This window comes from Mus musculus, chromosome 17 (genome assembly GCF_000001635.26).
Source record: "Mus musculus strain C57BL/6J chromosome 17, GRCm38.p6 C57BL/6J".
Classification (NCBI taxonomy): Eukaryota; Metazoa; Chordata; class Mammalia; order Rodentia; family Muridae; genus Mus; species Mus musculus.
In genome coordinates, this window is record NC_000083.6 from 84,183,830 (window position 1) to 84,196,268 (window position 12,439).

Consider the following 12,439-nt stretch of genomic DNA (forward strand, 5'->3'; position numbering starts at 1 on the left):
CCACCTCCTGAACACACCCCTTCCCAGACTTGCCCCGGCCAGGAGACCTAGTTTAAAAACAAACAACCCCCCCCCCCAACCATTACTCAAAGAGTTTTTTTCCAAAAAATTTTATTGGGGGAAACTACAAAACATTTACAGTACAATGTTTACAGTCACAATTTGTAGTGAACTGATTCCCCAAAATATATTACAACTCAAGTTGACTTAATCTTGTTACATTCAAAAACCTACTTCTGTCAAAGTAGTCCAGAGTGCACACGCGGTGCTCCAACTGTACCTACATACAAACTAAACAACTGCTCATTTATCTGCCATCCAGGAAAGCCGGAGACATTCCTGCCTCTTTACATTGAAAAATAATAGTACAAGTTTTTGGACTGTCATTGAACAAGGCATATTCATGTACCACCAACATTTCAGCGCTAAGATGTGGCCTCTTCACTTCATAGCTATAGTAAAAAAAAAGTGGTAAAAAATCTTTTCTTTTTGTGCAGGTGAACCCGTCCGACATTCAAATTCTCAAGCACGAATGAAATACTTATCTGGTTGAGAAAGATTTAAGGCAAGTTCGGGCCCTATGAAGGCACTGAGACCATTTCCCCCATTATTGCTACATGTCTCTATAATCAATGTCACAGTAGAGCTGGTGGTTTATAAAGCTGGATGTAGAGAAGCAAGCCACACGTGAGCCTGACTGCAGTCTCACCTTTCTCTCTTTAAAGTTGGATGGGCTACAACCATTATACATTCTAAGAAAACCTCAAAATGTTCCTCAAACCACTTCCACAGCATCAAGATTGCATGGTTTCTTCATGCGATCTTTCGAAATTTACGTAAACAAGGAAAGAAATTAATGAAATAAATATTACATACAATCTCTTAAATTAAGATTTTTCTTACTCATTTACAATAAAATAACCAAGTGAAGTTACAAAAGGCATATATTACTGTGAAAAGAACACACTCCACATTTTGCCGATTAATAATGGCAATTATAATTTAACATAATAAAAGAATATATATCTATTGCTTTCATCATACTCGATAAATACAGTATGGACAACATCCTCAATGTATACTTTTCACAAGATAATAAATAAGTTAAATAGTTTTTCATATTGAGTTGTGGTGCAGTGGTGCGGATCAACTCAGAACAACTAAAAATGAAGCACTTATTTCCCAACAACTATGAACTGAGCTCTGCCCATAGCTTCCAGAGAGCAGAGGAAATGGTTCTAAGCTAAACACCCACACTACGTGGTGGCAATGAGCCCGTTATCAAACTTTGGAATGCAAGGGCTTCCCCACCCCCAGACATACAGAACTTTGTCTAAAAAACAAAAACAAGGTAAACAACCACCACAAAGGAGGCTGAGAGCGAGCGACTCGAATCAAGGCATGTTCCTGGCATTATTTTGAGTTCTAGAAGCTTATAGTTTAGGGAGGTGGCAGCCGGCTGGCTCACACTGGTCTTGGAACCCCTTCCAAGAGTTCTCACATCTGGACTGTTTCTAAGGCTTTCGAGTGAAAGAAGAGATGGAATGGTGGTTGGTAGCTGCTGGTGCTGGGCTGATTTTTTTCTTCTAAAACTAGAGTTTCAAACTCATCTGAGACCTAAGTGTTTGGTATCTTTTGTTCTTTCCGCATCACAACCGCCCTGTTGTGAATATTTTGTTCATCCATACGAAAAAGTTCGTTGGCTTTTATCAACAAGAACGAATCTTTACAATAATAATAATAATAAAAATAATAATAAAAAACAAAAAAAACGAGAGAACCGAAAGGGTAGGGGCGGGGCCCCTTCCGGCAGAGTTCGAGTCCAAGTGCTCGGAGGGGCCTCCAAGTCTGCCGCAGTGTCGCCCTCCCCAACCGGTGGCCCCCGCTGTGCCTTTCCCAACCCCTCGCGGGCGCCCCCTTGCCTCAGTCGTCGGAGATGGAGAGGCGGCTGAAGATGGGTAGGCGACGGCCAGGGTCCAGGCTGGGGGACTCGGAGCCGCTGAGGCTGCCGGAGCTCAGCGAGCCGCTCAGGTAGCTGTCGCGGTCCGAGAGCGAGTCCGGGGGGCTGGGGGGCGCGTCGAACACGGGCGACTCGGACAGACGGCGCGGCAGCTGGAAGCCGAAGGGCGGGGAGGGCGGCGCGGGGGCCGCGGGGGGCTGTGCCGGGGGTGGCGCGGGACCGGTCAGGCCCTGCTGCTGGTTGCGGTAGTAGGCGGCGGCGGCCGCGGCGGCGAAGTTGTGGGTCTGGATGGCGAGCGGCGTGATGAGGCTGCTCAGCTCCGGGCCGAAAGCGAAGGCGTTGTTAGCGCCGGAGGACGAGCAGGAGGCGCACGGCGCTCCGGGGCTCAGCAGGTCCTCCGCGCCCCCGGGGCCGTAGAGCAGCGCGGCCGCCGCCGCCGTGGCGCAGCACGTCGGGGCGCCCGAGGGCGTGGAGGCCGCCGAGGCGGAAGAGCAGGAAGAAGCCGAGGAGGAACAGGACGAGGCCGAGGAGGAGGGCGGCGGCGGCGTGCGCGATGTGGGGCTGTCGAGCAGCAGCGGCGACTCCAGGCCCCCCGGCGGCTGGTGGTGGCCCGACGGGAAGCCGGAGAAACTGAGGCTGTGATGCAGCTTGGGCCGCGGCTCGCGGGCGAAGCCTAGGTGTAGCGCGTCGCGTGCGCCAAACGCTCGCAGGTCCCCGGAGGCGCCGCCGCCCCCCGACGGCGCGGGCCGCCGCTCGTCCGCGTTGTGGATGAAGTGGCAGCGCGGGCCGTAGGGGCAGAAGCCGATGGTGTGGAAGGTGCGGCACAGCTCTGTCTTGTACTTGGGGTGCCGGGTGAGGCTGCGCAGCTCGTGGAAGCCGTGCGCGAACTGGCACTTCTCGCCGTACTTGCACGTGCCGCTCTCCTCGAAGGGCCGGCACAGCTCCGTCTTGTAGCGCGTGGAGTTGATCTGGGAGCCGCTGCCCCCCTTCTGCTGCTGCTGCAGGTGCAGGAGGTGCTGGCTGCGCTCCCCGTTCTCGCTGAACGAGCGGTCCCGAAATTTGCTCTCCTTGGTGACCAGCGCCGTGCCGCTGCCCCCCGAAGGCTCCTTGAGCTGGCCGTAGGAGGCCAGACCGCCTCCGCCTGCGGGGCCACAGCTGCTGCCGCCGCCGTTAGGGGCGCCCGGGAACTTCGGCGAGCAGCTGCCCGGACTGGGCACAGGGTGGGCAAGCGCGTGGAGGTTGCTGGCGGAGTGGCGTCGCAGGAAGCCCGGAGTGAAGCTCGAGCTGGGGGCAGCAGCCACGGGCGTCCCTACCGCCTTCTTGTCCAGCATGTTGTTCAGATTGAGGTTTGCCAGGGATTTCTCCGTCTGCCAAAGGGAGGGGAGCGGGAGCGGGATGAAAATCGGATGGGGAAGAGAGTCGGGGCTAACTGCAGAGTGAACGCCCTAGTCCCAACTGCCCACTTGTTGGGGTTTCTGGTGGGATCCGATTCAGCCTCCACCGCTACACTCGCAAAACGCAGGCCGGAGAGAGTGGAGGACGCCCACCCCGGCCGCTCCGGGTCTAGCCATGTGATCCTGGGCCCGTGGCCACGGGGTGGGCGGCGCAAACGCTGTCCGGGAAGTCCCGGCAGCGTGGCCGCGGTCGGTTCGGGAGGAGCACGGCTGCTCCAGCCGCTACTCGCTCTCTCCACGCCCACAGTCGCAAGCACACAGTCCTGCTAACTCCAGGACTTCCCTCCACCCGCAAAGTCAACTTGGAAGGGTCCCTCCCGCCTCGGCCCGGCCCGGCGGCAAGTCTCGGAACTCCAAAGGGTTCCAGGCCGTCCGCCATCCTTTCCGGCTGCCTGCTTACCTTGCACAAGAAGTCGATATCGTAGAAGGGTGACAGAAGTGTGGTCGACATTTTTCTGGGTCCTGTAATGGTCGAAATTGCAAGCGTGGAGGTTGGGAGGTGCCCTCGGTACGGCGAGACTCGAACCAAGATGAATAACGGGCGAGGGCCAAGGAGGGACGGAAAGTTGTGCTTGTGCGGCCGAGGAAGCGGCGGCGGGAGGCCGTGGCGCGGAGTGGGGGGCAGAGGAGAAGCGAGAGCGCAGCTCGGCGCCCCGGCCCGCCCCCCGCCCGAGCCGTCGGCAGCTCGCGGACTGGTGGAACTCGGAGACCTGAGAGCGTGCGCCCTTTATACAGCCCCGGAGCGGCGCGGCGGCGGGGCAAAGCGCACCGGGGGAGGGGACTGAACGCTGACCGGCCGGGGTCTCCAGGCAACGCCGCCCGCCAGCCCGCGGACGTCAGGCTCCTTCTCGGCTTCTCATTGGTCGCCGCCAATTTTTCCCCTTCGGGGGAGGGGAGGAGAGGGGAGGGGAGGGGCGGGCAGCCTGGGCGTCCCGAGCGGCGTGGGGCGTGCGGCCCCCTTGGGTCCTGCTGGGTGGCGGCGGCGGGAATACCTCGCTCTCCTCCGCCTCTACGAGTATAACGTTGGAAAGCACGTACACGTTCTATCTGCCCAGGACGGGGCTACCCGGGACGTGCCTTTCCTCGCCCGATCCGGCTGGGCCGACTGGCGCAGCTTTTATCTCCCATCCTAGTTTTTGCTCCGCGCGCGGGAACAGCAAAACAGCAATGGTGCGCTTGGCCAAGTTGCTTGGGACTAGGAACGGGGGTCGCGGCCTGTCCCGTAGGTGGCAGCTCCGGCCCGGCTGCACGTGGAGACGCAGTAGGGGTGGGGGCGGGAGCGGCCAGCCTGGAGGAGCATTGGCGCGTTTCTCCGCCCCTCTCCCCGCCCAGGCTCAGTAAACAGGACTTGAGCGCTGCGGCCTGTGGGGCAGAGCCGAGTGTCTGAGGACAAGGCGCTGGCTTTGCTAATCACATCACAAGACCTTGAGCCTGGGCCAAAGGCGCCGAGTGGCGCGGGGTGTCCGGGGCGGGAAAGCCTATTCCAGGGGACTAGAGGGAAGTCGGAGGAGCAGTGTGGACATAGAGGAAGTCACTTCCTTCACCTTTGTGCCTGCTGGTTGGCCTGGCCTCCTCTCGGGGATGTGGGTGCAGCTCCTAGCCAAGGCTTCCCGCCTGTACAGCCTTGGCCTGTCGAATCCTGCAACCTTCCTCCTTCTGCTGTGGGAGGCGCGGCATTGAATCTAAGCTTTGTGTGAGCTGCCGGAGGCGAGGCGGTGATTGCTGAACCACCACCCAGGTTGGGGGAAAGAGGTCCTCATTCGGTTGCCTTTAGTGCAACTCCTACCAGCTTTCCATGGAAAAAGCAGTCCCAGAAGGCCCCTGGCTCTTTTTGAGAGGGGTCTCACACACACACACCTCCACACACCTAGCGACCCCCACCCCCACCCCGTGAGGCCCATCTGGTCAGGTCCAGAACCCTTTATCCCTACACTTCATACTGGCTGCCAAAAGCTGGAGTTGGGCCCATGAATTCACCCAGCTGGCAGTCCGGGTTGCCCTGGGTGGAAGGCCCAGTAGTTGCCAGAGAAGGCTGCTTGACCAACTACATCCTTCCCATGTTGCTCTTCCTGTCTGGTTGACCCAGTCCAGTGTGCACTTGGGCTGTATCAGTTAACCTTGAAGCTAAGGAGGTAGATCTGTCACTCAAAGGCTCCTGAGTCCAGGTGCATTTGGCCACACTGCAGTGCATGCTGCCCCTGTAGGTAGAGCCAATGGCTGCCAGAAGACTGTAGTGTCTTGGACGTAGTGCTGAGTGGGTTGGGTACGGTGGTTCATGCCTATAGTCCTAGCACTAATCACAAACTGTGGTGAGTTTTAGGCTAGCCTTGCACAGCTTAGTGTGAGAGTGAGACCATACCCCTATAAAGGAACAAAGCCCTCACCATCTTATATATTAAAGCAAACTGGCTTTTGGCTGTGGTCTGAGCAAGGGGCCACCCAGATCTTAGGACCCTCAAGTGTAGTGACTTAGGGAAGATGGCTGCTTCACTCTTCCCACCCACGTTGCTCTTGCCCCTATTACTGCTGGGTTCTGTGGCTGAAAGGACCCCAAATGTAAGCATGAGGCTGTGACTAAGGTTTTCCTGGTTTCTCTCAGGAAAGCATGCAGCAGTCGTTCCCCTAGCTACTGCTAGCAGGATTGCAGATACAAGCCCACCTGTGGAGCCATCCATCCCTCCTGTCCTCCCAGATTGGCCACAGCCAGCCAAGATCCAAGTCTGGGGTAAGTCCCAGCTAATGGCAGACTTGGTAGGATGGACTTGGAGATAACATAAGCCTGCTCTGAAACATGCTTTGGGACAGCATGCCTGCCAATGTGAGATGGTTTTATTGTCATGTAACTGCTTTTATTTCATTTTAGATGGAAGGGGAGAGGGAAGGTTGGGTCCTGTTCAGAATTAATCTCCCAAGGTTGTCACCACCAGCCCCTCTCACCAACTAGATCTTAAAGTAGTGTAATGCTGGGTATAGTGGTGTATGCCTGGAATCCTGGCACTCAGGAGGCAAAGGCAGGAGGATTAACACAAGTTTGAGGCCAGCCTAGTGTAAATAGCAAGCCTGACTCAGAAAACTAAAAGCAAAGCCCAAAACAAACTAAACAATGTTAGGTTTTCAATTTTTCATCAGCAGTGGGTTGCACTGCCTAACTAGGTAATTACTACAGGGCCACACAGACCCCAGGGTGCTGAGTGTTTCTAAGACCACCCAGGGGATTTCTGTTCCTCTTCATGGCCAGGAAGGACACAGCTCCTGACTTCCCTCTCCCTGCGTACAGGTCTCTACTCCAGCACAGCCGTGTTTCTGTGGTGCAGGATGGTTTTCTTCTGAGACCAATTACATGTGAAATGTCAGCGTCTCTGCAGGAGGAGCTAGCATATAGAATGCCTCTCTCCCTTTTCCTCATGATTCTAAGTGACTACTCACTGAGAAGTATCTGAACATAGCTATAGGCCCTACAAGTTCCTTCTATGGCTGGCATGGTCTTTGTGGATAACTGGGAATGTGGATCACACTACAGCAACACATCCACGCCGTGAATTGAAGGCAAGCGTCTGCGGGTGTCACGTACTCTGGAAGCACACGTAGCATGGTAAGCTGGGCCACATGATGCGGCTCAGTGGATAAACGTGCGTGCTCTGCAAGCCTGAGCCTGAGTCGATCTCTGAAGCCCATGCAGAGGCGGGAGGAGAGAGCTGGCTCTATAAAGTTGTCCCTCAACTTCCTCAGACATCCATGCTGGGGCATGGGTGCCCTCCTATCATGTACAGGTGCTGATAATAGTTTTAAAAAGTTTTAAAAGAGTAGGCTAAAAGCGCTAGACCAGCAGCATAATGTGTGCAAGAGCGCCACCTGCTGGTGTTCGAGGATGCCAGCTGGGCTGGGCCTGAAGTGACAAACCCTTCCGGTTTCTATATGGAATCACCTAAAGTGGGTAAATGTGTTTCTTGGCACTCTGCTGTCTCCACCAATCACAGGACGGTGTACAGTGGTGGCACCGAATGAATTAAGCATTTGCTCAGGCTTCCCTTTCCCCAGGCTCTGTCCAATAGCTGAGGCCAGTGATGGGTGACAAGGGTTCCTAGCCTTCGCAGGCATTTCTGGGTAAGACAGTGGGGACTCTTAATATGGACCACTGAAGGACTTGGGCAGGTAGATAGTAAAATGCAAGTATTTGCATGTTGTAGGTTCTTAATATTCCCAGAATCAAACATACCCTTTACTAAAATGGAATAAAAGTTTATAAATATGACCAAATAGGTATTTGCTAAACAAAACCAAACAAAAGAGCACTGTGTGTGTGTGTGTGTGTGAGAGAGAGAGAAAGAGCACTGTGTGTGTGTGTGTGTGTGAGAGAGAGAGAGAGAGAGAGAGAGGGAGAGAGAGAGAGACATGTAAGCTAAGACTGAATTCAATGCAGTCAGTGTATGGGGAAATGGGCGCTGGCTTTGGGATAGAACTGACTAGTTCAGGCCTGCAGGTGGCTTGCACCTGGAGACAGTAAACCTGCAGACAGCAGCTTCACTTCCTAGGTAGCTGCAACTAATTGGGTTGCCTTGAATGAGTGTGCTGCAGACAAGGTCCTCAGTAGGAAGGGACAGAAGCCTAGACTCCCAGAAGTGGGGAGGCACCTGAGGAAAAGAGTTTCAATTGGTGTCCACCATGTATGTGTCTTGCAGACCTGAGCTGAGGCCCAGCCACCTTTCTTCAGCATGCTGCTTCTGTTCTTGGGGCCATTACTTGTCTCCATTCCCTAGGGCAGTCTTCGGCTCTGAGACCCTCCTTTCCTTCCAGGCAGGCCAACAGCCTCAGGACAGCCAAAGTCCTTTCCTCCTGAATGCGCAGCCTCGTGTATTCCACTGTCTTCAAAAACTCAGCTGAGAGTGGAAGTTCTCTGAAGAGCTGAGAGATGAGGTGACTCTGCTCTGATGCTATCCTTTGCAAGTGACAGAGCTTCTGGGAGTGAGGGGACTGCCAGCCAGATTGACAGAGGAGATGGAAGAGTTGCCTACACAGGGATTTCACGAAGGTCAGAGTCTCAGCCCAGAAGTTGACTTCTGATTTTTCAAAGATATGCTCTTCTTCCCCCTACATCAAGTGACAAACAGCCAGAGTAAGTCTCCGAGGAGTCCTGTGGAGCCAGGCACAGCACTAGATGTGGGAGCTGTGTCTATTCCTGACAGGGCCCACTGGGGCTGTCAGCGCCCGTGCCACAGCACTTGCCGCTCTGAAGGTCACCTTCTACTTTCACTCAATACCTCTCTCCCAGCCGGACCACGACCTTTGATAAAGATGTGAATTAGCTCCAAGCCAAGATACTTGGGGAACTGGTGGTGCGGAAGTGGGTCTTAGGTTTTAAGGTGTACTGAGAAAAATCTTAGGTTTTAAGGTGTGCCGAGAAAATTCAGAGGAGGCACAAAGGAAGTCTGGACAGCAGAGCAGAGAGTTACTGGGACATGTGTGATAGCAGCACAAAAGAGACAAAATTTCTAGAATGCTATGGGGGTTTAGGGTCATTTCATCTAAAACACTTTGTTATATCATCTTCCTGTTTCTTATACAGACTGGGTTTTGAAGGGTTGGTATACACTGACTCTTGGTCTGCTCAGGATATGGAGCTAGCTAGTGGTCATATGTGGGGACAGACTGCTGGTTTCCCAGTGGAAAACACAGGTTGCCTATGCTGGTCTTCAGTTTTCAGGAAGAGGCAGGAAGCCGGCACACACACACACTCCCTGCCACATTTTCTAGAAGGACCCTAATCCTTGGGAAATGCTAAGATCAACTGATAAGCATTTTTTCATGATTTTATTCTCAATATTCAAGGTGCATTTTTCAAAGTGCCCTTCCTAACTTGTCTGAACCTTCCTAACTGGTCTGGACCTCCACAGTCCTGTGAGCCTCACCTGGGAGGTTTCTCCTCGTCAGTCTCTCCTCTGCATGGGAGCAGCTAGAGACACACTTTTTACTATCTAGAAACTTCCTAGGCCCTCAGGGCTCCACCTCAGGGCTAGGACACTCTGTCTGCCCCCAGCTCCCTAAGTAACTGGGATTACCTGATGTGGGCTCTGCACGTGGCCCTCGAGGTCATCACCCTCTTCCAGTAGCCATCCCAGTAGAATAGGCAGTCCTGGCTCCAGCTGGTCCCACTGCTGGAGCAAGTCACACAGAACAGCTAAGGCCAGGGTCAGAGCAATGGAGGCATCCACCTGGCAGAAGGCAAATTCTGTAGAGACAGGAGGGAGACAGTCACTGAATGTAGCTCAGGGCCAGCCCTAAGAAGTGTAGAGGAATCTGAGAACATGAAGGGTCTTGGCTAAAAGCCCTGTCACCATCCCAGGGGTGGTGGTGGTGGTGGTAGAACTGGTCGCGGAAGGCTCTTGATCCCATCCTGGGTTCTTCTTTCTACACCGTTAGTACGAGCCCTTAGCCTGAACCCCGCCACCCTGTCCTACGGAGCAGCAGCAACGGTAGGACTAGACACCGCTCTCAGCCTCTCTAGCACAAGTGGAAGGAGAGGGAGTCCATGTCGTCTCAGAGCAGAGAGGCACCACCTCTGCTTTATATGATCCCGAGCCAAGCATTACTGAGACAATCAATAGAGATGGTGGCTGTGTGCCAATAAAATGTTATCTATACATGCGGTCATTCAAATTTCACATGTAAAAACATTTTTTCCCTTTCACCTCCCCCCACCTCCCCAAATACAGGGTCTCATGTAGCTGGCTGGCTTCCGACTGGATGCTGGCAAGGACGACTATGAACTCTGATTCTACCTCTTGGGCACAGGGATACCGTGTGCCACTATGCTTGGTTTGTAGCCAATGATCACTTTGCATGTCTCATGTCCTCTGCTTTTGTCTACCAAGTATTGGGGAGATCGATGTGTGGCACCATGTCTGTGTAGTTTTATGAAGCCCTTGGGTAAGCATCTAGGCAAGCGCCCTACCAGCTGGGCTGATCCCAGCTCTCACATCAGTTAGAGATGTAAAGCCTCACACATCTCACAGCTGTGCAAAGGCAGGGGTGCACTGCATTTTGGTCCTGATTTTTATGTGTCAGGCAAGATCTCTACCACTGAGCTATGACCTTAGCCTAGGATTTGGCTGACATTCTGTTGCTGTTGTATGGATAGTGAATCCCTTCTTTATCCTCTTGACTTCCGGGCTTTCTGAGGGTAAGGTGCTGAAAGAGCAAGTATACAAAGAGGAAGTAGGTATCTTGGGAGGGGGGACCCCTGCTTACTTGTCTGCCTGGACTAAAAGTGGAGTTTTGAGCAGGGTTGGGCGTTGACACTTTTGCCATTGGTTTAAGCCTTCTCATCTCAGCAAGAGGGAACCTGAAGACTTAAGGTTTTCAACTCAGAGTGGGTCTCTGTGGAAGCCCCCTGCACTACTGCCTCCATCTAACGAGTACTTCTACTGAACTCTCCTATCTCCCAAATCCAGTTCAGCTCAGCCCAGAGAATGTTCCTGGCCATCTGACAACCAGCTGAACCTGCTCTGCACACTCAGGAAAGGGCTGAAATGTGGACTAGAAGGCCAGTCCCCAGTGGTTAGCTGGGCTATGGAAGGCCTGTGGCACTTGTAGCCCTACTGAAGGGAGCTAGGCTTTTTTTGGTGGTGCCAGGCCTTATGCATGCCAGCCAAGTTCTGTGCCACCAAGCCGTATCCTCAGCCCCCAGCAGCTAAGGACTGGATGTTACTAATTCTGCCTCACACATGAGGATATCAGAGCTGAAGCTACTACTGTACAGTCACAGAACTCCAAGGGGCTCTGAGGAAACAGAATTGCCGACAGTTTCATGTTACATCTGAAGCAAAGATCAACAGGAACTTGCAGAAGCACGGTCTTTTGTTTTTTGTTTTTTTGTTTAAATAGTGAGATAAGCAGGTTAGTGACTGTCCAGCATGGTAGCATTACTTGGAGGCGACAGTTAGGCAGCACAGAGTTGACCCTGCCACTCTCAGAGCCTTGTGGTCTGTTCTGCACACTGCAGCCAGCACTGGGACACTGGAGCAGGCACAAGGCTGCTCCTTGGAAGTGCAGTGCTAAATATGGCTTCCCTGAAGGATGGCACCACGGGGGTGGGGGGTGGGGGGAAGAACTTCTGAGGTGAACAGCACACTGGCCTTTCTACTTTTCCTCATTGAAAAGGCTCGGGTGTAAGCCTGTATTATGGGATCAGTATTAGCTCAGCTAGCTGATGGTGAGATCTCAGAAAAATGCACCCTTCTAACTTTTCTGCCCTTCTTTTCCTCCTCCTCCTCCTCCTCCTCTTCATCCTCCTCCTCTTCTTTCTCTCCTCCTCCTTCTCTTTCTCCTTCTTCCCCATCCTTTCCTCCCTCTCCCTCTCTCTGTCTCTCTCTAGTCCTTCCTTACCCCCCTTGATCTTACGGCAAGGACTGAAAACTCTGCAGAAGGGAGGTCAGGCATGGAGATGCATAGCTTTAATCACAGCATTTTGGAGGCAGAGAAAAGCAGAGCTCCAGAGTTCAAGGCCAGCCTAGTCTATATAGTGAGTCCAGGCTAGCCAGAGCTACACACCATTAAACAAAATCCTCGTATCAGTAAATTCAGTGTTTGTAGCTTAGATAACGCATCAATTGGGTCTAGTAAAGAACACATGGGTGTGACCAGACATGCCACCAGAAAGGACAGGCTGTTCCACTGACAAATGGCAAAATGGCTTCCCTGTGTCCTGAGTCATCCTTAGGAAGGGGTAGGAGAATGACAGGCACAAGAAGAATGTGTGGGGTGGCTGGACATGAACCTGGAGAGGATCACAACCACAAGGGAGGATGCCAGGACGGTAGGATGCTGGGAGTAATGGTGCGGGTCTCCTGCTCCCCCAGCTGACTACTTGGCCCTGGGCTAAACTTGGACAGAGTCAGATCTCTGCTGGTCAGGCTGCCTCTAAAGGGAGGCTAGAGAAGAGCAAGGGGGATTTCCACTTAGCACTCAGGCTGGCAAGTCCATCAAGCAAACAAGAAAGCCAAGCAACAAGTGTGGTTAGGAGTCTGCT

At 53.3% G+C, this 12,439-nt stretch overlaps 2 protein-coding genes and 1 long non-coding RNA gene across 11 annotated transcripts in view; 1 reads left to right on the forward strand and 2 right to left on the reverse strand.

Moving 5' to 3' along the window:
• On the reverse strand, window positions 95–4,118 carry Zfp36l2 (zinc finger protein 36, C3H type-like 2). The gene is made up of 2 exons (NM_001001806.2): window positions 3,815–4,118; window positions 95–3,327 (listed from the first exon to the last, which is right to left on the reverse strand). Exons 1-2 carry the CDS (start codon window positions 3,863–3,865, stop codon window positions 1,924–1,926), a joined length of 1,455 nt encoding a protein of 484 aa, NP_001001806.1. The 5' UTR covers window positions 3,866–4,118; the 3' UTR covers window positions 95–1,923.
• Window positions 4,119–4,214: 96 nt separating this feature from the next.
• Gm36279 overlaps window positions 4,215–12,439 on the forward strand; it is a 31,301-nt gene continuing 23,076 nt past the window's right edge. For 3 of the 5 annotated variants that reach the window (XR_385851.4, XR_385852.4, XR_877060.2), the window contains exon 1: window positions 8,359–8,443. This is a non-coding gene — a long non-coding RNA (predicted gene, 36279). The other 2 variants (XR_385850.4, XR_877061.2) reach the window with 2 other exon arrangements.
• Window positions 6,227–12,439, reverse strand: part of Thada (thyroid adenoma associated) — a 276,191-nt gene continuing 269,978 nt past the window's right edge. For 4 of the 5 annotated variants that reach the window (XM_006524274.4, XM_006524278.4, XM_017317473.2 and 1 more), the window contains exons 37-38: window positions 9,471–9,640; window positions 7,570–8,502 (exon numbers count right to left, since the gene is read on the reverse strand). In XM_006524274.4, coding sequence (XP_006524337.2) covers window positions 8,122–8,502; window positions 9,471–9,640 — 551 coding nt within the window. In that variant the 3' untranslated portion in view covers window positions 7,570–8,121. Of the gene's footprint in view, window positions 8,503–9,470; window positions 9,641–12,439 lie in introns of all 5 variants that reach the window. The other variant, NM_183021.3, reaches the window with a different exon arrangement.